At 40.0% G+C, this 25480-nt stretch overlaps 1 protein-coding gene across 1 annotated transcript in view; it reads left to right on the plus strand.

Annotated features, from left to right (window-relative positions):
• The window catches only part of b3gat2 (beta-1,3-glucuronyltransferase 2), a 61044-nt gene that overhangs the window by 29637 nt on the left and 5927 nt on the right, over positions 1 to 25480 (plus strand). Inside the window, exons 2-3 of the mRNA XM_022743680.1 lie at positions 756 to 900; positions 19657 to 19805. Coding sequence (XP_022599401.1) covers positions 756 to 900; positions 19657 to 19805 — 294 coding nt within the window. The remainder of the gene's footprint in view (positions 1 to 755; positions 901 to 19656; positions 19806 to 25480) is intronic.

Raw genomic sequence — 25480 nt, forward strand, 5'->3', positions numbered from 1 at the left:
CCCCCCCCCCCTCTCTGTCTTTTATCTTGCTCTCTCGCTGTCTTATTTCCCGTTGCACTGCTTCTGGCTATGTGCAAATTCATTCACTGTGAAAATGTAAGGCAGCATCGTGCCGCACAGTTTCATTTAGTGCTGTATTCAGTTAGCCACAGACTCTCTGCATGCTACTCTCACCCACACTTCAGGTGAAACTAGAGATTTCAGGTGAAATGAGAGATCCTCTAAATCACACATGCAAACTGACACACAAGTCATTCATTTGAGAATCAGTGTCACAAGCCTGGTCACTGACTTTCTGGGGTCTTCACCTTTACTGCACCCTCTCAGGGGGGATGTCTCCTCGCAGGCTCAGTCATCACATCTGTTTCGCTTGGCATCCTCATTGACAGGAGAATTGAATGTGGCGCAGCGAGCAGCGTGGCCTTAGATTGCTGTCATTACTACACCAACACACACAGAGGACGATGTGGGAGCAGCTCTGACTCCTGCTGTTTTAAAATAACACAACTGTCAAATGGCTTTTGTCAGGTTTCAGTTCATCACACAGGAGACTGTTCCCCATTGCTGGATGTTTACACCAAAAACAAGCAAATTCATTTCTCTAACCTGTCTTAGCTTTTTATTTAATGTGGCTGTTTCATGTGAATCTATCCGCCATCTTTAAGTTTGAAACTTGTACTGTAAATCAGCTCTGGTGGTTGCAGTTTCGTATGTCATATCTGAACCACATTTTTTTCTCCTTCTTTTATTTGCAGATGCGCAGCACTCGAGGTGTGTCAGTTTGGCCTGTGGGATTCGTGGGTGGCCGAGCGTATGAGCGCCCCTTGGTGTCTGGGGGTAAAGTTGTGGGCTGGTACACCGGCTGGAGACCGGACAGACCCTTCGCCACTGACATGGCAGGTAAGGAGCAGTTCACAGATTTACTAAAGTAGAGAGGTTACTGCGACACAAATCAAAACAAGGATGGCATTACAAACATAACTAATGCTTTATGTTCTGACTGAGCTCATTCATGCTCCGCAGAGGATGGACCACTCCATGTACCACCACACCCATGACAAAGTATCAGTTTTACATGATTATTCATAGTCTAATGCGCAGATCTCCATGAAAATTAATGAGCAGATACTTGCTCCGATTTGGATGAAATCCCTTTGAACTAGGATCTAATGAAAAACTGTTGCCTCATGGGAAATGTAGGATCCATCTCTTGACTAAAGGTCTTAATATCTCAGTGACCATTCTGCTCTATGGATCCTGAACCACATTTTATATCACTGTTAAAATAAGCTGAAAACGACATAACTTTGCTTGATCAAATCTTGAATCAAGCACAATCAGATATTTGAGTTGTATTGGAAGAAACTGAAATTACTTCACTTAACCAGCAGATTTTATTGCTTCTTTCACAACGAAAAACGCATTAAAATGCCTCACTGTTGCTATGTTTACTCCTGGTGCCCACACTACTCCAGTTTTCGAGTGACGAAAAGACTTTTGGAAACGCTGCGGGATCCATTGTGGTTTATAAACTCCGGGGCTGCTTTGTAGTCTGGACGGGCAGAAACGGAGACCTTTGGAAACGACGATGCTCACCTCCTGATTGGGTTTTATCAGTCATGGCGATCAGTGGTGAAAGCAACATGGATAACAAAGTATAAGCGTTACTGACCTTGTTGTCTTTGCTAGCAGCTGTTCAGTTAAATTCTGCATTTTAACTCTACAACTGTCTTTGCTGTTCCTCAGTCGTAGTATTTAACCAACTGCAGAGTAGAAAATTTGCTTCCTCTTTACACCAGTACGTGTAGTCAGTATACCCAGTTTACGTTAATGGTCAGGTGTCCTGTGTTTTCAGGTGTGTTAGTATGGGCAGAGATTATTTCTGATACAGACCAAAACAGTCTCCTGGACAGAGATGGTTTTCATTTTAAAATGAAAACGTATTTGTGTGGATGTAGCCTAAGACTTAATAGATTACTCGTACTGGAATGTAATACTTAAAATGTATTTTTTGCACTGCAAGACATCCCCTTGTTACTCTTTGAACAAGGCTGTTTCAAAAATCTGTATGTTGACCGAGTTGAACAGGGAACATGTTACATTTGCAGATAAAAGACAGTAGACGATGTTTGTGGTTCTTTGGGTTTAGTGCAGACTTTTCACTGTTTAGGAAATGGGGGTGAAAGTAAAATTTTGGTTCCTCTTTTTATTATTAGCTGTTGTGGGAACATTTAATGATTTTTTTTCTTTTGATCAGTTCATTGATTACACAACAGTTAAAGTAAACCAGACTGTTGTGGCCTGCTGGCGTTCATCAGAGCGGAGAACAAACAGAAAACTATAAGCAGAGCTCTTTCTTTCTATGACTTCACCTGCAGAGATCAGGCAGCTTCTGTTTTTTCATGGATTAATTTGCCATTAAATGAGATCTGATCTTTCCAATTTAATGTTCTGACTGTTACTCCTCCACGCAGGAGCTCCTGTGCTACTTTGCTCGATTGTTTATTCCTGAGATAAATCACAAAGCAGGACTGCAGAGTCTTGTTGAATAAAACCACTCTGAGAAGCGACAGACTGGATGGAAACGGAACAGGAACCCAGAGGAGTGAAAAGTCTATGGCATCAGGATACTCACCGGTTTAAAGTGAAGAGTACATATAACATATAATACTATAACATATAACAGTGACTTTATCTGTATTAAGTTGCTTAGACACTGTATCATCTTTTAAATAATTTCTAAAATCTCTTTTATTAGTGGTTTTAACCATCTGTGTTGATTTCACTTTCTTTCAAAAATAACCAGAGGGTTTGTGTCACAGTGTTACAGCTCAGATTTACAAGAGTTTCAGTTTATCTACTTTCAAAATCTCTGGAATCCCAAATTCTTCTGTAGTGTGTGACTGGAGCATTTGTCCAAATCAAGAATCATTTTTACACCTGCTTATTTTTTGCAGCCTTTCCTCAAATTCACTTGGAAAGCACATTATGCCACTTATCACTAATGTAATTCCATTCTATGTCTCATGCACATTTTGAATTGGCAATGTAAATGGAAATATCAGATGCTAAAAACGTAAACATGTTAGTTAATGGTCAATATTTTACATTTTTCCAGTGTTCTATTTGAAGTGTTGATCTATAATTAAGTAATATCACAGGAGAGGGAGTGATGTCCTGAATATCAGTACGACTTGTCTTCGGTACTCGGCCTGTGGCCTTGTACCTATGACCGAATCACAGCCATGACCTTGAGTGTTTTCTGAGCGCCATATTATTTAAATAAGCAACAACAGATTATGATTTGTTTGTTTATTTTATCATTTATTTGGTTAACCCAACACAAAGAGTTCCACAACTGCACTGGTACTGGACTGTTGCTAAGTAAGACATTAACATTTTCCTGACCTGCACAGTGCACACTAGTTTTCTACTCTGTCTACACGTTACCTCAGGTGTGTGCTGAAGTATCCAGGCGTCTTCCCTTCATCCTCCTCTGATGACCACACATCATTTAATTCAAATGTTATTTCTGGAAATATTTTTATCTTTGCAAAGTTTGTTACAATCTAAGATAGATAACGGCCGTCAATGTAACGCTAATGAATGGTTAATAGAACACCTGTGAAGCGGAGGTTACGTGTGGTTAAAAGTCCCAGTGCTGTTGTACTTTATATCAGCACTCAGCACTCAGCACTCATGGAATGACTCTCATCCAATCAAATTATTTGGTTGGAACTAACTGTTGTATAAGAAGATACATTTGTGGTTTTAAGAACCAAAACCAGATCCAGATGCTGCATGTGGACAGAGGAAACAATTTAATCTAAATTCCAGATTAGTTGAGAAGCAGCAATAAGATCCATATTCCATAATATGTCAGAGATACAGATACTCTGTTGAGACGGTCCTCAGCAGAAAGATGACAGTACTGGTTTTTGTGACAGACACATAAAATGCACCTCTTGTTACAGTGAAAATAATTACTACCCACTCAAGCAGAAAGCAGAAGTATTTTGAAGTTGTCATAGTGCCACCACAGTTGATGGTTGGGCCTAGAGAGTGTCCGACGTTGACAATGGGGACTGCTAGTTGCATCCTGTCTTCTTCCACCTGCTAACACTGGCTTCTTGCCATTAAACTTAACCAAGTCTTAAAGGAGCAGTTCAACACTTTAAGAAAGAACTAAAGAACTAAAGATCAATTGTTTTTTCATGTTGGTAGGATAACAATGGAACTGGAGTCAGGACAAGGTTAGCTTAGCTTAGCATAGATACTGGAAGCAGGGGGAATGAGCTGGCCTAGCTCTTTCCAAAGTGAAAAAATACACTTGTTTATACATCTAAAGCTCAATAATTCAATAATAGTTCATCTCATTTGTTTCATTTGTGGTGGAGTTTACGTGCTGGAACTAGTTGTACAGACTAGAGAACAAAAGCCAGATGCAGTACTGGGCAGGTGGATGAGCAGCTAAAGAAATAGTAACAGCACCACGCTTTAAAGGCACAAACGGTCACTTTTACAGTACTGCTTTGATACGGGTTTAAGCTAAGCTAATCACCTCCCTCAATCTCGAATCATCAGTCAACATTCGAGCGAAGGACATTGAGGTGGTGCACACTTATAAGTACCTAGGTGTGGACCTGGACAGTAAACTGGACTGGTCAACATTCTGGCAGGACAGAGAAGCAGCTACAGCTGCAGCAAACGTCTCATCTCACTGTGCTGCAGAACAGAGAGGTTCAGGAGATCCTTTGTTCTCACTGCCATCACGCTATACAACACCTCAGCCACAGGAAGTGGATCATGGACTAATTTACCTATTATTGTTTATTATTTATTATTAACTATTATTAGTATTATTATTACTGATGAGCTACTGGACACAATAAAGTATCTATCTAAGAAATCAGAAATTAATTTTCAAACTACCACAACACTTGAACACAACAAACTAGAGGCTTTCTAAAAGGCTTTTTAAAAAAATGAGTGTATGTCCCTGAATGTTGAACTTTTCTCGGCGGCGGAGCAGAAAGAAAGGTCTATTGTATTTTAGGAGACACTGACAAACAAGCAAACGTCACCCTGATGACTGGAGCACTGAATCAGACAAAGCTCTAATGGGCTATCTCAGACAAAAGTGACAAACGACCTGTTTTTGTCATTTAGTTTGTTGTCTCCATTGATTGCATCACTTTGTTAATGGAAACACACACTGACTTTCTTTTGCCGACTTTCTTAAAATTCAAATGGAGAACCTGTCCTTTCCTACTGGGCATTAAGGAAACAAAACTGCATGGAGGGACAGTCCGCCGTAACTGATTGAGTTAATGAGTTTTTAGATGAAAACAGTACATCCAGGTTTGTCTTGTAGTCATTATCATCCTAATGGCGAGTAAAGACTCAGCAAACATCTCCATAAATCTATTTACATCTTCATATCTCCTGTGTAAAACTCCAATCAGCACTTAACTTCCCTCTGACCTCTGAGAAAATAATTCATCACACTGACCAAATAATAACAGCCTGTCAGTCACTGCTCATTACACACACCCACACACACACACACACACACACACACACCCACACACACACACACACACACACACACCCACACGCACGCTGTGTTTAGAATCTGCAGGAGTTAAATAATATTAAATGTACAGGTGTTAGCTTAGCAGAGGATCGCCTGCTTATATCATCCCAAACACATATGTGGACACAGCTGAGGGCACTGCAGCAGAGCACACACACACTCACACTCTCTCTCTCTTACACACACACAAGCACATACACACACACACACACACACATACACTCACACACACACACACACACACACACACACACACACACACCACACACACACACACACACACACAGGTCTGCCCTCAGGATTAATGTTAATTAAACCACAATTACAAGAGCGAGCTTCTCTGTCTCTCTCCTCCACCTTTCTCCTGTTCTACCACAGCCAGGATCACCCCACCACCACCACCCCCCACCCTCACCGCATCTTGTTCCACCTAATCTCTCTCTCACACACACACACACACACACACACACACACACACACACACACACACTGTAATTATCAGCCTTACTTTTACACTGCTCTATATAATTACACTGTCAATTCGCAACTCTAAGATTTACAGCAGTGGCTGTTTTACGAAGCATTTTTTTTATTTTTTATTTTTTGCTTTATATTCTTCAGGAACAACAATGGCTGCACCGAGCGAACACCCCAAACTTTATTCATTCTTAAATTATTATTCATAGGATTTACAATAGTGTGTCTGCAGAGCTGCTGAGTGAGTGCTAGTGCGTGTCCTAATAGTATTGTGTTATACAGCGCTGTATTGTTAGCAGACCACTAAAGCCTCCCATCTACTGCTCTGTCTCATTTAGCCAGACACAAAGGAGCCGGGACAATGATTGTGTGGAGTACTATTCACCTTAGTGTGTGTGTGTCTGTAATTATGCACATTTGCACACACACACACACAGACACACACACACACAGACACACACACCTGCCAGCACTTGAACTGATATTGAGAAGACAAGACACATGTTTCAGGACACAGACACACACACACACACACACGCACCATTACAGGGCAACTGAGTGTATGTGCACACATAGCAAACACAAAAAACACAAGGTGCTTGCACTCGCAGACCCACCAACACTGATGGGTTGTATGGTCGTTGAAGTGGTACTTGTGCCTTGGGAGTGTTCCCTGAGATGGGGACACGAAAGTGTTTAACCTCCAGCAACCCGAGTGTTTACACCCGGCTCCTGAGATGGTGAGATGAGAGGAGCAGAGAGGGAGGATAGAGGCAGTGTGCAGGAGTGGTTAAAGACAAAGCTGAGAGCATTTCCTCCTGCACTGGAATATTGTTATGAGAGCTGAGCTGCACAGAAGCAGCTGAATAAAAATATTTGTGGGGGAAATGTAAATTTAACAGCAAGAGGCTGAATGTTGCAGATCACATTCAGATTCTGTCGGGTTTTAGCTGTTAATAAGCTTTTAATTTGGCGGTTTGGCTCTGCTCATGTGATGATCTGGAGCAAATTTTTAGCAAGGTTGGCATAGATTGTCCTTGAGTCCCCCCCATCCCCACCCCACCCCACCCCCCAAGGCAGATGTACAACATCTGATGGGCATGTAACAGTGAGGATGCAGAGATCAGGATTGGTGTATGCAGATACAGCAAAAACTGTTCATATGGATGTAACAGATATATTTGTGTGATGTGAAGGAGAAAAAGAACCACTGTCATATATCATCAGAGGTAAAGAGGCAAATTTTTTAGTTAATAATGAATTTTGGTCGTGGTAAACACAGCAAACATTTAAAACTAAATGAATCCTTCTTTATTTGTAAACCTTCAAACACAGACTTCAGATCAGACTCTGGTGAAGAATCTTCTGCCTCATCTTTATCTAATGTTGCCATCGTTAGGACACTGACAGGTTCAAACATGACTGACAGTGGAGGAGTTGGCGGTGATTGGTTTTCTCCTGTGAGGAACACAGTGTATGGTCTGTCACATTTTTCAAAATAAAATAAAATTCTAAAAGCTCTGCTTCAAAGTAAGAGTAATTCATAGAAATCTAATGGAGTCAAAAGTCATAAGTTTCCAAAAAAATAACACCCAAGTAAAGTACAGTATAGTACTCAAGTAAATGTACTTTGTTACTGTCCAACCCTGTATATCATATATATTCTTATTACATTTGTTCCAAAGCTTGAATTCACATGGTTTGGTCTTAGTCAACAGATCACCCAGTTTTCATGGAGAAGGTTCAGAACCACCACACTGATAACAGAAGGTGGTACAGTAAACCATAAAAAGTAATTTCTGTCCAACTCCTGCTTCCAAGTTCAAGAATGAACCTTAACACTCACCAAGGAGAAGGCCCAGTCAGCTGAAAGACAAAGAGGGAGTGTTAAGGTTTAATGTGGATAAAGCAGGAATGTCAGTAAATTCGAGTGGATCTTACAGTATCTGTTGTCCACAGCTGCTTTACACTGTATGAAAATCTTCTCCTTCGGTTCATTAAATCCCTGCAGCATCTGAAGGCAGCAGGACACATGTTGATAAATCTGCCGCCTCAGATTTTAGAGTGTGGCCCCATTACACACGGCTGTCCACTGTGTTTGCCCTGACTGCAAATGATGCCAAAATAACCACACACACCACAACTTGGCATTCTGCCTGTTTGTGAGGTAGATGTTGGAATACAGTGGTTCATCAGTCCCATGAGTCACTTCCCCCTTTCTCTTCTTTTTTTAGCAAATGTGGCACAATTTATGAGGTGAGATACAGTAGGATAAAAATGAAACAGCGTCAGTCTGATGCGTACATGTCGACAACTTCATCAACATTTTTTAATTGTCTGTCATCATTGTACAAAGAAAAACCTGCACTTTGTTGAGCTGTTGTCGTCATGCTTCACTCTGACTGGCCCAGCTGTTTCAGAGCAGAGACAACACCAGTGTGACTGACAGAGGTTGGGGCTAGTCAAAAGCCAGTCTCAAGTCTTAAAGGTCCCATATTTTACACATTTCCATGTTTTATTTGAAGTGTTGATCCATAAGAAGATATTTTTTTGTTTTAAGAACCAAAAACCATCTCAATGCAGTTTTATATCTCCTCTCTCAGGCTTATCTCTGGAGCTCTTGTAACAACAGGTCAGTGAGCCAATCAGAAGAGAGGAGGCTCCGAACCTCTCTTCTGATTGGCTGGCTGTTTTCTGAGTGATCCAATAAAAAATATAGCAGATTTCAGGTAAACCCTCAGAGAAACCAAATCCTGCAAGGTTGGATGGTGGGTCCAGGTGGGCGGGGCTTGAGGCATGGCTGAGAGCAGTGACTGCTTTGTTGTGACATCACAAAGTTTTGACGGCTGGTTTTAAGGCTCAGTTTCTGAATACAGGCTGTGTGCATTTCTCTGTGGACTGAGCGCTTCGATACTTTCACAGTATTAATATAGAACCTAGACCTGCTCTATAATCAAACAACATGATGGCTTTTCCATGAGATATGTTAGTGAATGGGTGAATGTGGTACGTATTTCAAAGCTTTGAGTGGTCAATAAGACTAGAAAAGAGCATATAAGTGCAGACCAATTACTGTTCCATTTGTATGTCCTCTTTCCTGCTGCAATCCAAATGTTAGTATTTTTGGATTTAGCACCTTCCTATGAGAACTGGTTGTCGGGCATTGAACTAGAAATCACCCAATCATGTTTCAAAAACAACATGTAATTTATCTAGCAATATCTAAAAAAGTGCAAACGTTTAATTAAAAAAGTCAAGTCCATTCAAGTCATCTGTCTCAAGTCTAAGTCAAGTCTCAAGCCATGAATACCAGGTTCAAGTTCAGTCTTTTACCAGTGTTCATCAAGCATGTCTCAAGTCTGATTTAAGCCAAGTCATGTGACTCAAGCCCCCCACATCTGGCTCTCGCTAAAGGGTATTTATTAATCACCCTCCAACATGAACCAAACTATCAGGTGTTCCTGAAGAAGCTGTCACAGTCTACGACTGACCACTTTGCACTCGTGTTGTTGCACGATTAAAACAGGGCTGTCTGTTTTTAGATGAGCAGATATACAAGTTTCCTGCAGTGGATCTGAGTGGAGTCACTGCTGTGTTATATGAACTGATGATGGGGGTCATCTAAAGAGTTAATTTACTTTTATGATCTGGCTTATGATTTTAATGTCACAGCATTGTGGGTGCTGATCTGCTTTTGCCCTGGAGCTAAACCCTTTTGTATTTCACATCAGCCTCTGAATTGAAAATGAACCACAGGCAGGAACAGAGACAAAGGACAGAGGCTGAATAAAGGGAGGAAACAAAAATAAAAATCAGCCGCATGCTCGCATGTAAACCTGGTAGACAACAGGATGATCAGTGTGGTTCCCTCAGGCTCAAAGCTTCAGGTCACAATACAATATGGTAAATCAATAAAGCAGGAGCTGCTGTATCACATTTCACTTATTTTTTTAATCCTCTTTTCTCCCCCATCTGTCTTCTCTTCATTGTTCTATGTTTGATTGAGACTTTTGACAGATGTAATATAGTTAAACAGTATTATAATGCAGGGTGTTGCATGGTCATTCACGTTAAAAGGGTTCACCTCCTGGAGCTCAGAACTTTTATTGATCATTTCCCATGTGGATCAAAGTGCTGATCAACAGGAAAGTTTCACAGTCTGTTTCCAGGTGTTGGACAGTTCTACTGCATGTGTGAAAAAAAACTTGTATAAAGTGGTATGTACAGGTGCAGAGGGAGCCTCAACTGATGTCACTTAAGTCAGAGTCGTTCAGGGCTGAAGACAGTCAGAAAGAACCAGAGCTCTGTAGCCTGCTCCTCGTCTCTGCTTGAGGCTGGAGACTTCAGGTGTCCATTGTGAATCCAACAATGTTAAAGCGCAACTCCACATTACATCACCATCATTAGGCCACTAATGCCTCATTTTGACCAAATACTTCCAGTTACTGAGAAGCTATAGGATTTAACCTACTGTAAGCACCTTCTGCAAGTTCCAACCATGTCCAACCAAAAACTTTGTTTTTAACAGCAGTAAAAATAAAAATGTCTCACCATGTGACTGAAGCCGTACACAGATTGGATCAGTGATGCTAACTCTTCCCCAATTGTTCCTTGGCCATAGAAAAGTGGCTGAATCCAGATGGGCTTGCAGATTGAGCCCATTGTCATTCTTACAGTGATCTGACCACTTTCAATTTCACTGTGCCAGGGTGCAGGTCTGCTATAGGGAATAAAATGTTTAGTTAGACAGTACTTAAACCTCATGTGTTTCCATGGAGATGAATTGAATTTCCTGACACTGTAACTAATTTCAAAGTATTTTTCTGAACGGCTGATAACAATACTGGCAAATTCTGCGTAGGAAATTTTCACATAAGAATTGTGTTCACATTAACCCTCCAACTGAGGCAAACAAAATAGACAAAAACCAGGTCTGGTTTCAGGTCTGTCTTAAAACAATTGTCAGGTACCAAAATGAACAATAAAACAGGTTTTACTTAGTCTTCCTGTTCTGGCCCCTGTGATCCTTCAAACTGGTCATTAAAAGATGTTTTCTTAATGCGTTTGCAGTGAAAGTGATAAGGGACAAAATCCACAGTTCTCATTTTGTGCATAAATATATTTCAAAATGTATCTAAAGTTAATGTTAGGCTTGAGCACTCTTTATCTTCCAACGTTACTCCCTGTTTTTGTTGCTATCATCTCACTGCAGCTCAGCATGGAAACACATTGAGCAATTTTATAGTAAAGACAGTGTAACTCAAACTGCTGAAGTCTCACAGAATATTTAGATAAACTTACATTTAGCATAGGTTACTGTCTCAATGTCCATGTTTGTAGCTGACTATTGTTTCAGCACAGACTTGAAAAAATGTGACCCTGCCCTTTAAGTGCAGTTAAGACCACACATTTGGATTCAGCAGGTAAGACCCCGGAGCACCAGGAACAACATTTAGGCCTAATCCCAATGTCACCTGGTAAATCACCTGGTAAGTGGTTGAGTGTGAGAGGCTGCAGGGGGTCAAAATGGCAAAGAGGGAATGGAATGGGTCAGCACTTTGTCACATCTCGTTACCTTGACAACACAAAAACATGTTACATCTGGGTTTGGGACTTTTGATTTTACATTTTTTATTTTCTCCCTTTGCTTCCTGTTCGTAAACAAAATAGTAATGCTGGATCAGATCTGATGAAAGCAGATTTATAATTTATCATCATGTCATCAGAGGACTGATAACTACACAGTTCTGGCTCTGAATAACCACTGAGTGTCTGTGTTCATACACACATGTAAACTTCTTTTTCCTTGTAATGTTAACGCTTGAGTTCGTTCCTTTCGTTAACCGTTCAACTCTACCTTATTCTTTTTCTGTTGTTTACCGCGCTGCAGAACAGAGAGGTTCAGGAGATCCTTTATTCCCACTGCAATCAGGCTATACAACACCTCAGCCAAAGGATGTGGACTAATCTAATTATTATTGTTTATTTATTATTAACTGTTTTTATTATTATTATTATTATTATCAACAATGACCTAATGAACACATCAATTTCCCCTAGCGGAATAATAAAGTATATCTATCTATCTATCTATCTATCTATCTATCTATCTATCTATCTATCTATCTGTCTTTCTGCACTTCTGGGCTTCCCTTGGTAACCACAGTAACCCAGGGTTTAATGTCACAACACTATGGGTAATTCCCTCAGACAAAGTGTACAGAAATGTGGGCTTATAGGGACTGCGTATAAAGGACCAAAAATGTCTGTGAGAGAGCCCTCATAGACTTGATGGCTTTACAGTGGGACAGCCTGAAGACCTCATGGACTTCCTGGGAACACGCCCAAGTCTGCGAGTCCATGAGTGGGGACATTGGGATTGGGCTGTTGACTATGGTTCCTCCTATCAAACATATGTTCCCAAGTTCCCAAAATTGTTATAGGCCCCTGGAACAGGCTATAATTATACAATAAGCTCTAATGATTGGTACAGAAAAAAATCAAGGCACAGAGATCAAGTTAAACATCCACTTTCACTTGTTGATGTTCAGGTCCTATACATACTGATGAACTACAGGGAAATATTTTGTCTCCACAAAGGGTAACGTAGCATTCAACAGATACATACAGTCATATGGGTCAGCTAGAGCGGGTCAGGGATAAAGTGGGACAAAGTTAGTGCGGAGTCTGGACGCTAGCCTCTTGGGCAAACATGGCTGAGGGGAGCTGTGATCTCCATATCACAGAGGCTGGCTACAGGGTGGGAGATGTCTGTCTTGTAATTGCTCTTATATCTGTCTGCTCCACCTGAGCTGCATTTATCTTCATGATTAGCCTGCAGTATCACACACAGAACAGTGATACACCTGATAGCAGTCTAACCTAACCACTGTATAGGTATTATAGCAGGGTCAGTGTGTAGGTTTGTGTAAGTATAAGTGGTAAAAACTTTCTTATGGCCTTTGACTAAAGGATATTTTTACCCTAAAATGCCATGGAAAATTGTTCAATTTAAATATACGTATAAAAGTACAATCTATAAACATTAGTTCTGAATGAATCTTCAAAATGCCTCTCAGCCTCACCCTTGTGTCTGTATGTATTAGCTAGTGCATGTGACAGTTGTCCTGACCTCAAAATCCAGCAAAGTTAAACCTATAGAAGAGTGATAAGCTGAACCCATGTGCATATCTTCAGCTACTCTGTGTGTGTGGACACTATCACCCATCTCATCAACACAGCTAGAGTCTCCCACACAGCACTTATCACTCACGCACAAACACAATGTAATGTCGTGCGATCAGCTAGTGCTACTAGCTAGTCACATCGAGTCGAGCGATCGATCAGACGACTCGATCGACATCAGTCTGAACACACAGAGTAGCCTGAATGGATATTGTGCATCGAGTGTGTGTTGCTGATGTGTCTGTGTGTAGTCTGCTGCTTGTCTAGTAAGGTTAACTGTCTATACAGGACCAAACCTGTACACAGTATCTGTGATGATCGTGACCACGGGCTGAACGAAAGTTTCACATTACTCAGAGGACGGCTGTCTGGAGAGCTGCATCCTAGAAAATGCTGTTCAGGCAAGGAGGGGGGAGAGAGGAGGCCAGAATAGTGAATTACTAGGGGTGAATTCCCACACTAATGCACTGATTGCCAAGGCATGCCACCCACTAACAATTTGCATAAATAAATATTCAGTAATTATGGCGAGACCTTGAGCACGGAGCATCACAGCAGTTTCTGAAAATATCCTCCTGTCATGCTGAAAACTGGAAACTTCAGCATCCCTCAGAGAAATAGTTGTTCTGCTTAAAACACAACTACACCTGCTGTTTCATTTGAATTGTTTTGATTGGACATTTAAAGACTATACCAATGTTTTAGCCCATTTACTACAAATTACACACATTTTAAATTACACCATAGGGTTTAACTTTCTCAGTGTGGTTTTCCTAGCTGTTGATTTCAGGTTGTGTATATATTAACTTGCAGAGACTTGAAATATAATTGAGATAAGAACGCTGAGTCACTTAGATTAAATTTTTTTTTTTTTGATCAACTTACATTATGCTTGTATAAGGTAAAAGCATAGATCTGAGACTTTAGAGTTGGCCAAACAGCAACATTTATAATGCAAGTGCTCTCACTTATTTTTCAGGTTTAAAGGAATAGTTATGGAAATTGCACGTCCCATCATATTTACTGAGAGTGAGATGAAGATCAAAACCAATCTCATATCTGTGCATTAAGTACATTGCTGGAGCCTGGAGGCGATTGGCGATTACCATAAAGACTGGAGACGGGGAAACAGTTGGCCTGGTTAGTTTGCACTCATTTGTTTAGACAATAATGTAAAAATGATCTTTTTCTAGGTGAACAACAGGTGATCCATCCACCAAGTAAGAGAGGACAACATCTAAAACCACAATTGCGGCTTTTACATTAGTGTTTGTGTATGGTTTAGACAAAACAAGATAGAGAGTGTATGAGTGAATCTTTAGAGGTGTTTGCAGGTGGATGTTTGAACTTTGGGCAGAGCCAGGCTGGCTTTTTCCCCCTGCTTTCTGTTTGTATGCTATGCTAGGCTAATCGCCTCTTGGCTCCACATCCATACTTGACACACAGACACGAGAGCAGTATTGATCTTCTCCTCTAGCTAACAGCAACAAAGCTCATGAATACAAAGCTACATTGCATTTATTGCCTGAGGATATAGGGACAACCTTATTAACACACAAATGTCCCTGACTGACTGAGTGATGACGTTACACTATCGTCTCTGGTAAAGCCCCACAAGCACGACATTAGCGGGCTTCTCTATGCCTCTCATTCAATTGGCTCCACAGCATGTGACGTGAATGAGATTCCAACTTTCTGTTTGAGTGTTTTACAAGCATTTTCTAAATAGATATAGCTGCAAAGCCGTTGTCTTTATCTTCTGTGTTTGGTGATTTTGTCAGGCTGGTTATAAAATGGTTATAAAATCAGGATTTTAGAAGCAGCTTGGAAGTGACTACTGGTTAACATGTAGTCTTAATGGGCTGCGTTTTAGTCACTATTTCATTCACAAAACAGAAACAGAAAAACATGTAAATGAGAACAGATTTATTGCCTGTATTGAAATACTGTATATGTGAGCACAAAGAGAAGGAGATAAGCAAACAGATCAAGACCTTCACCTAGGCTTGTTGTTGTATGTTAGCTCATGAAACTTGAGCTCAGCTGGCCCAGCCATCTCAGCTAAGCCACTGATGTGAGAGTAATACAGAACACGAGCCACTTAACAATAGCTACACTCTACTTGATCCTTAATCTAGTGAGCAAGGAAATGCAGACAGAATGATGGATCAATTTTAAGACACCAGTCACTTCTTGTAATAACATCTGGTTTTCTTAGATTTTATTTTTCACATTGACTGAATGAGTTTTCATATTGTATGGCTCAGAAATATTAATACATTCCACTTTACATACTTTACAAACTTTGTCTCCCAGGTAATTAACTTCCACTTAAATTCATGTGAATGTAGGTCTCCTCCTCTGTTCCTATTCCTGTGTACTAACTCAGCAGGAAGGCTGAGAGAGTTATTCAGCAGGCAGAGTGAAGGGGAGAAGGTGCTGATGGGATCTCTTTTCAGCCCAGTGGGGGAGTCCTCAAGCTGCAGTGTGTGGTTTTAAAGGGAAATACAGAGGATAAGATGTGTATGTGTACAGCCGCACTGGCAATATACCTCCAGGCAATGTTGGTTAGTCAGTCCACCACTTTGGTTCAGACTGAAATATTGGATGAAACTGCCATGAAATGTTATATTTGTGTTTGCCTTGTGATGAATTGTGATGAATTTGTGATAAGCTAAATTTTCATCTAGTGCCATCATCAACTTAAAGGTCAAAATTTCAAACTGGCCGATGCTTTGGTTTCATTTCCATCAACCTCAGCTGTATCTTGTGTTTGGTTCTTATTAGCAACATGCTAACAAGCTAAACCAAGATAGCCACCATGTAAAATTTTTCTCCGCTAAAAATGTTAATATTGTGATTGTGAGAATATGGATGTATTGCATGTGTGCATGCCTAATCATTCTGAACTTCATGGCGTCTCCATGACATCACTGTAGCCCCAACATATGGTTGCATTTCTGAGGAGGTGCATGTCAGCGATGGCGCCGTCTGACTCACTGGATGAAGGCTGTGGCTCTAAGCCTGCCACTGGGTGTCTGTTTCAGGCAGCGTTCTCCTGCCTTTCCGCTTCCCCTACATGTTACCATTTTCAAACTTCCCTTCGTTAAGGGAAACAACAGCAGCCTCCGAGCTAGCAACTGAAAATGATATGAAAATGGCAAGTTACGACCAAGCTCTAGATCATGCAATCACACGGTTGATATGTGTTTGCTGTTTTTTTGTGGCGTTTTCTTTGCAGGGAATTTGTCATTTTAATGACAGTTTGCTCACATGCAAGTGTTTCACCGAAATAAGTTTCCTTCTGAGGCTATTTTCCCTTGGCCCTGTTGCCACATTCTGTGTTCAACCAAGACAATTGCAATCGGTTTAAAGAAATGTAAACAGAGCGTTTCTCCCCAGTAGCAGAATAATAATGGGTGCAGCCAGAAGATTCTCCAGCGCTGACACAGCGGCGGGAAGTGTAACCCCTTAACACATAACCGTAAATAAATATTAGAGCAGCTCACGCAACTGTCTTAACTCTCAGCTATCTAGTGATATACAAATTGTGAGTAGCATCATGAAAAAAACAACTGCTACTAACTAAAAATGTAATACACAGGTCAATCATATTAAGCTGACACCAATTACCAGAATTTGTCAGCTTTAAAAGAAGGTTTGACAATTGTCAATTTATGTTATGTTTTGAAAACAACTCGAGGCAGTCGCAGATCCACACAGGATTTCCATCCTGGATTTCAAGAGCAGCAGTCAATAAAAATGCAAAATTACTTAATGCGGTAATAACAATCACACCAAACACAGAACAAACTGCAGAGACCAGTGCCTCATCATCAGGCAGAGTGACCATTCAGACACAATATATATTTACAAGCTAACCATGGTGCTGCTGTTCTTTACCGGGTGAGTCCTCATCTCCATCTCTGAGCAGGTTTTCCGTCAGTGATGGAGAAGCCAGAGGTGGAGGCAAGATGATGTAAAAGAGACGCATCGTGTGTCACGTCCAGACCTCTTGCCTCGGGGTCGCACAACACATCAGATGTGTGAATGACGTGTTCTCCACACACACACACATGTTGACGGGTACAAGGTTGAGTACAGTGGTGCTGCTGATGGTTAGCTTCAGCCCGTGCCTTTGATTTGTAGTATAAGTAGTATAAGTATAAGTAATACAAACTCAACACTTTTGATTTTATGTTTTTATTCCCATTTTGTTGAAATAAAAGTTTTTTCTATACTCATAGAGGGTTTATTTATTTTAAGTTTTGTTCACAAATGTGTTTAAATCCATGTTAGTGAGCCACAATAATCCATCTACCTGACAGGTGTGGTATATCAAGATGCTGATTACACAGGATGATTAACGCACAGATGTGCCTGTGGCTGGCCCCAATAAAAGGCCATTTAAAACTGTGCAGTTCTATTTTGGGGCTACACATGTGTAAAAAGTCTTAGATCTTTTATTTAAACTCATGAAAAATGGGAACGAAAAAAAAGTGTTGCATTTCTTTTTATGTGTATATATCGCTTCGTTCACCAGGATATCTCCTACTTACATTTCTATGATATGGAACGTGTCAAACTCCTCAAACAACATGAAGCTTACTGGATCTATGCTGTCCAAACATTGGCTCCTGAGGGATTTAAATAATGAACTTCTTCTTAACATGTTTCTGTGATTCCTGACACTGAATATCTTCTATATATGTTTCTGTAAACTGTTTTTCTTTGGACCTTACAATATGCCCCTCTTCTAAGATTTATCTCAGGGTGTTATTATCCAGCTCCAGACAGTTCAGATATGTATGAATATGAATATGCATATTTACCTTCTGGCTCCTTTTCTCATGCATCCTGATTTTATATGTAACACTGATCTTGCATGAATCTTGGGCATTATATTATTATGACGTGTGTTGTAGAGGGCTGGAGTGTATTTTTGATTGACATGTTTTCCATATGCTATAAGGACCTACTTCCATGATAGATGTATAGTATTATGTTGAGAGATTGTATTTATTTATTTGCTTGTGATGTTTACGAATATATTTATATGGTCTTTTCATAATGTATATTAATACCTACAGGCTAATCTACATGTGTAACCTTTAACATCTGGGAATGGACCTTTGTATGAATATTTCTGAAGTTTTTGATGCACCTGAAGCATTTCTTTTTTCTTTTTTTTTTATTATTTTTTATTATTAACCTATTCAATTAGTCGCTATTTGGAGTTTCCAATCTTCTACTCATTACATATTTTTGATCATGAACTGTTGGTGAATTGATGTCTATTTATTGTTATCTTCTATTTCTATTTCTATTTGTGGGATGAGGCGATTGGTTGCCAGGTTACAGCCACTCCTATTTAAGATGACCACTAATTGTTGAAAACTGTTTGGTTTGGTGAAGGTCTAACACCAAAACATTACAAATAAATTGTGTATCTGTAAGTCAGACAGTGTGCAGGACACAAATTGTCCCCGTTTTTTCGAAGATGCACTTCTAATTTGGAGATTCATAGTTTTCAAAATAAAAGCTCATTTATTTCCTTCTACTGTTTTCTTCTTGGTCATGTCCAATCCTTATGAAACTTATTAAACAGTGACAGTTGGCCAATGGTCATGCCTATACTTTTATTTGATTGGTAGCAGAAATACAAAAGTTTACCTTATTACCTAGCATCCACATCCACGACCCCACCAAGAACTCAGGCAGAGGATTGAGGCAGGTGCCAGCAAGAGTGTAAGTGTTAAAATAAAAAACCTACAGGGTGGCACAATGGCCGAGCGGTTAGGGCGCACACCTCATGAGCATATTGAGCTGTTAGCAGTTGGTCGCTAGTTTGATTCCCTCCCTGCCGGCCAGTATGGCTCAAAATATAACTTCAGTTTATTTACTCATCCTGCTCACACGCACCTGTCTCACTAAATATATGTGTGTATCAGTGTATATAAAATGAACTTAATTGCAACCATAGACGTTATGAAAAAAGCTCCTTCAATCAGAATTACTTTTAAGCTTAAAGCATATGTGTGGTTGTGAGAGGGCCAGATTTTTCCAATTACCAGTTTTCCTAATCAGATCGATTAAATTTGGTTGCAGACCAGCCATTAATCTTCATCTGTGCTACCACGCTCTGCAATCATGAACATTTTGTCTTCCCTCTGACTTTCTAATGCTTTCCTTCTCATCATCTATACAATTATCACAGGAGAATGGCAGACCCCTGTGGTAAATGAATTTCATATCAGCCATATCACAGTTATTAGATACACTAATGTACTCTATCATTTTCTGCTGGGAGTATAATAGACAATTAATGTGCTTTTAATTCATGCTGCCTAACCTTCTCACCCCTTCCTCGTCTTCCTCTCCCTTCGTCTCTCCCTCAGGTTTTGCAGTGAACCTCCAGGTGATCCTGGCGAACCCACGGGCGCTGTTCAAGCGGCGCGGCTCCCAGCCCGGGATGCAGGAGTCCGACTTCCTCAAGCAGATCACCAAGGTCAACGAGTTGGAGCCTAAGGCCAACAACTGCACCCGGGTCAGTAACCAGGTGCCGTTGTCACCATGGCAACAGATTGAAGGTCCTTTTGACAATGTAATAAGGAGCTCATTTGCTTCTTACGGCTTCGTGCTCAAGTCAAGGACGTTTACCATTTGAGCTTTATAAGGCAGAGTATTCATTTCTCATAGACATGTAAACAAACACACCATTCTGACGTTAAATGATTTAATATATTTAATTATATAATTATATAAGCAGATTCATAAAGACACTATTTTGTAGATTCTCTTATTGTCTGTGTTCATGTGTGCACTCACACAAATGTGGTGTCCCTTAGCACCAAACATACATTATGCCTTTAAGTTCAATATCTGGATATTCAGTGAGGCTCATCCTCGATAACTGTAGTGCAGGATGAAGCTTGTCTGATGTTGCATAGGTGTTGTTTTTACCTCATGATTGTGATGTCTGGCACCTTGTGCAGCTTGACAGTATATGGGATATTTCTAAGCTGAAGTAAGGGACCGTTTCAAAATTGCAAAATTGCCAAGAGAGATTTAGATTTTCCTATTTTTTTCTTCACACTTGAGACGAACTTCATTTTTACCTGGATCAGTGTGAGCACAATCTTCATTTAAAAAATAATAATAATATTGTCCAATGAACAATGGCAAATTTTTTGTCTATAGCTTTCTCCTTTTCTATCATAGAAATCTAATATCACTCATTTGAACCTCAAGCTCCAGCGTTTAAAGAGTAACTTAGAATTCTATATATTTTAGAGTTTAACCATGCCCCCTTTACAGATTCAAAAAGTGCATTCAAACCCAGACATACATCACTGCTCACCCCCCATCTCACCCGCCCCAGTGTCCCTCTCACCCCCTGACTTTTACAACAATGTGTTTTAGCTGTTTTCAGTCATTTTAATGCCTACATCTTCAATTTGGTGGTTGTTCAAAATTGATAGAACCTTAGTTACAGATGTAACTCTCATTTTAACGTCTGTACGTCTGGTCGCAGCTCACATTTCGCTCGCAGGATCCACAGCAGATTTTGGAGATATTTTGGGCGATATTTCAGGAGACACTCCTATGGGTCGTATCAGAGGGTTGAAAAACGACCTATATGGTTGTTTAGGTTGGAGGACCTGTTGTGAATTACATGCCACACCGGCTCATGCATGCATGAACATGAATGGTCACGCATATGTTTTCAGGTGTGTTAGTCTGGAAGGAGATCGTGTCTGATACGGAGCTAAAACGCTCATCTGGATGGAGATCATTTTAATTTTAAAACGAAAACGTAGTAGCGTGGATGTAGTCTTAGAGCCGTTTGAAATGTTAGCTTTCTTGCTTAACATTAGCTTAGCAATGCTCCAGGAGATAGCTGACGTGGAGAGTCGATTTAATTTTACTTTTTACTATAAAGAAAACATGCAGAGGGGAAAATGTTTTAGATTATTATTTGTAAGCATTTTGTGACCAGCTGAACATATGAGGAGTAAATGGCAACAGAAAATGAAGCAGAAGATTTCCAACAACTTCCGGTTTAAGCCTCGGTGTAAATCTAAATTCAAAGATATTTTCGTGCTTTAGCTTTACTTTCCACCCAATATCTGTGCAATTTCTTGCCCTTACGTTTGTGTTTTAAGGGTCAAAGATCACACAAAAGCAATATGTGGTTTGTATCCTCTGTAAAATTAAAGTGATCTTTCTCACAGTCACCGCTGTTTGACTAAGCAGGGCAGGAGTGATCAGTTAGATAATAAATATATCTTCACACTGCACTGACCTGCATATTGGAGGTGAATGACACAGACTAGGGTTTAATAAAAGCCTGATTTATCAATCTTAATCTAGCACTTGCGTGTTTGTGTGTGACTGGGCCAGATATTAAACTGCAGTCATAATAATTGCCACTATCACAGCAGTAGCTCAACATGGGGCATCTCTCCCCACTATCGACAGCATGAGTCATCCTTTAAGCTGGTGGCATGGTCTAAACTTAGACACACACAGCTTGAATTGGATAGAAATGACGTTATAGCACTATCAATTCTAGTTGTGTGCTTAGACAGCTGAGATCGATGCAGCTCATCTCAAATTACCACAGTCCCTGTTGGCACTAGGTTTTATGAAGCCACTCATCCTCTTGACAGCCATCACGGAGCCGTCTTAAAGGACTTTTTGTGAGAAATGGATTCTATTACGTTTTTACCTTTTAAAGGAATGCATGAGCTAAAAAGTGTCACGACCCCAAACAAGAAGCGAGTCTGCAGGTGGAATTTATTTACAGGCTTCTTTTTGTTCAATTTATTCTTCAGTTGCTGTTGTAGGTGATGTTGGTGATGTTTATCTGTCACAGCCTGATAATTAGACTGAATATTTATTTCGTGATATTATCTAGTGTGACATCATGTTCATTAATCATTTCCTGTTAGGGATTATTTTGTCCTAACCGATCAGCAGTGACCGACATATCCACCTCATCACAATATGATCGGATTTTGGTCATTGCTGATGTTGATGTTGGGCAATAGGTGCCTACATTATATCAAGCTGTCAGTTTACACTGAAAGGAGATTCACAAGTAGTTCATTGATTGTGTAGTATTAGGAGTAGCCTATTATACAGTTTTAAATTTCCTCTCTTGACACATTTTAAACTGATAAAAAAAATCCTCTGCTGTGATTAATATTTTGTTTAATGTGGTTTTTCCTCATAAATGTGAAAATGGAAAACTGGGTCTGAAGCTCTTCTCCTCTTACTTCCTCATTGAGAAGTGTGGATCAGGCCTTGAGCCCCGCCCCCCCCCTGCTGTCTCCAGGTGGACAGGTGAAAGAGCAGAGAGTATCAAGATGGTCAGAGGAGGAAACATCAGAGAGACTCAGCCACATGTTTGAGCCTCAGTCAGACCCAGACTCAGATGAGGAGTCTGCTGAGACCAGAACCAGAGACTAGCAGGCGGATCAGAACGGTTAGCGCAGTTAGCATCTTTTATTTGTTTATGTTGGTTGTTAGCTTGTAACTGGAAGTGGCTGACACAGTGTTAGTGGTTGTGCTAATGCTAACTCTCTCTCTCTGTACTGACAAGGTTTCAGGTTTATTTAGCCCCGCCCCCCATCCCCACAAGTTGACAGGATTGGTTCCTTAGTTTTGTGACGTAGGAAACCCTGGCTGTTTGAATCTGTTTTTTATTAGACTGTCATTGGTTCACTGTAGTTCAAGGTGGAAACACTCAGTCATGGTGTTGATGATTATTTCACTCATCATATGTCTTGTAAAAAACATAATACAGATGTTAACAAGGTTAAAGACTTCATTTTCATCTTTAATATTCTTGTAATGGATAATATTAAGAGGGAAATTCAAACTTAAGGTTAAAAAGGAAGCATGTTTTTTTTCTACCTTTGTCTTCTGTCCTAAATGTGAATAATGTTCTCTCTCCAGGCTCAGCCCCATAGGCATAGCGTCACAGCAATTGTACAATATATGGAGAATTTAAATATACTGAGAATCAGCACTTATATTATCACAGATTTACTCAGTAATATTTGCTTAAATGTGTGTTTTGGGTAAAAACACTTGATCTCTGATTACCTTAACAACCACCACAGATGCCTGTGTTAAATTGCTGAATTTGTTATTTGTACGTAACGGATGTATTATGAGGGAAGGGAGCTCAGTGGGGCAGAATATGGTCAGGGCCCCTGCTGATGCTAAGGCTTGACCAAGAGATTTTCCAGTTCAGTCCAGTAACTCTGTGTTGTGGAGTGTGATAGACATGGCAGCATCTAGGGTTCAGCAGCAGGGCTTTGGTTTTTAGTTTTGTTGATAAATATTTAGGTCAGTAGAGCGAGTAAACTGAATCATTTATTCTGCTAGATGCTTCTATCCTTCCATTACATTGCAAACTGTATTTTCACTCCCTGTGGAGATCAACAGATGTAAATTCTAAATTTACTGGTTCACCGTATGTGTGCAGGTCACATCGCTGCACTGTACATCCCTGGTGGGTTATGGGTAAGTGTTTCCTGCAGGGAATAGGATAAAGACCACCGGAGCTGCTGGATCATCTTTTACAGCTGGCTGCTGCTGCTGCTGCTGCAGACAGCTCCGTGTTGAAACTATCATCATCATTATCAGCCCCATTACACTAATGGAGGTGCCCTGCCGTTGATATTAATACAGGCCATTAGCAAGCTATGACATCATCAGTCATCACCCAGCACTGCATAGACAAGAGGATGTGTTCTCAGCATCTATCACATCACAGTTACTAAAGCAGCGGGATGTGACATCATCACTCATGAAGCCCGTGTTGTGCAGAAGATGTGACATGACTCATGAAGTCACTACTCACACGGTAACTTCACTGATCGTATGTCACGAAGCTCAGATCTGACATCATGTAAGTTTAGACAACACAACACACTGGATTTCATTTATGATTAATGATGTCAGTGATGATGTCATCTGTAACTGGATATGATGTCATCATCACCTATTGATTTTGCTGCAAAAAATTTACATTATTAATTCTAATGAATCTTTTTTACAATGAACAAATTACAATAGAGAAATGAAATATAATAAGAATTGAATACACCATTAGACCACAGATATATTTAAATATGGCTGGCTCAGGAGGCAGAGCAGGTCGTCCACTAATTAGAAAGTTGGTGGTTCGATCGCCGGCTCCTCCAGTCGAAGTGTCCTTGGGCAAGATACTGAACCCCACCTTGCCTGATGTTCCATTAAAAAAATACAAGTGGCTAATATCATTCCAAAAATCTTTCACCTTGTTAGATTCATTAATAAAGATGAATATCAGTCTCTCGTTTTTTAAGTAAGTTATACAAATATCAGTCAGTGCATTTAGTTAATAAGGAGTTCAGAGGATAAACAGTATATTCTGAAAAAGAATAGTTTGACATTTTGGGAAGAATATGCTATTTCACTTTCTTTCTGAAAGATGAAAAGACCAAAACCTGTCTTTAAATATGCAGCTCATCTTAGCTCAGCGTACAGACTGGAAACAGAGGGAGACAGTTAGCCTGACTCTGTCTAAAATGTCACTAAATAACATCTTGTTTGTTCAAACTATATAAAACAGTAATGTAAAAGCTGTAGTTTGTGGTTTTAGTGGAGTGCTAGTTCAGTACATCATTGTTGTTTTTACACTTGCTAAATAAACAAATGAGATAGTAGATTCCCTCTTTATGCTAAGCTAGGCTAATGTCTCCAGGCTGTGGTTTCATATAGAACAGATCTGAGAGTAATATTGATCTCATCAAGAAAGGAAATTGGTTGCCAAAATATCTAATTATTCCTTTTACATGTAAGGAAAATTATTATTTGCAGGGAATCAATCAGGCTTCTTCAAATCCAAACTAAACTCCAGCAAAAAACCTTTTGACTTCCTTAGTGTAACTGAGTTGACATTTCATTAATTGAAAGAGTCCACCAGGAACTGATTCAACCAGAGAAGTTAGGTGCTTGGGGCAAACTGGAAATTGGAACCAGACTCATGTGATAAGAAATGTCAAATAGATCAGATAAGAATAAAATATTATTGTCATTATTACTTATTATATACTACTGTATATATAATCACATCACCGTAATTTATTAATGTTAAGACAGAAGACACAGCGCACTATGTAATTAAATCAAACTGACATCATCAATGATGGTGCAGATCCTGGT

Source organism: Seriola dumerili, unplaced genomic scaffold (genome assembly GCF_002260705.1).
Source record: "Seriola dumerili isolate Sdu_G_001 unplaced genomic scaffold, Sdu_1.0 BDQW01000073.1, whole genome shotgun sequence".
In the NCBI taxonomy this organism is placed as follows: Eukaryota; Metazoa; Chordata; class Actinopteri; order Carangiformes; family Carangidae; genus Seriola; species Seriola dumerili.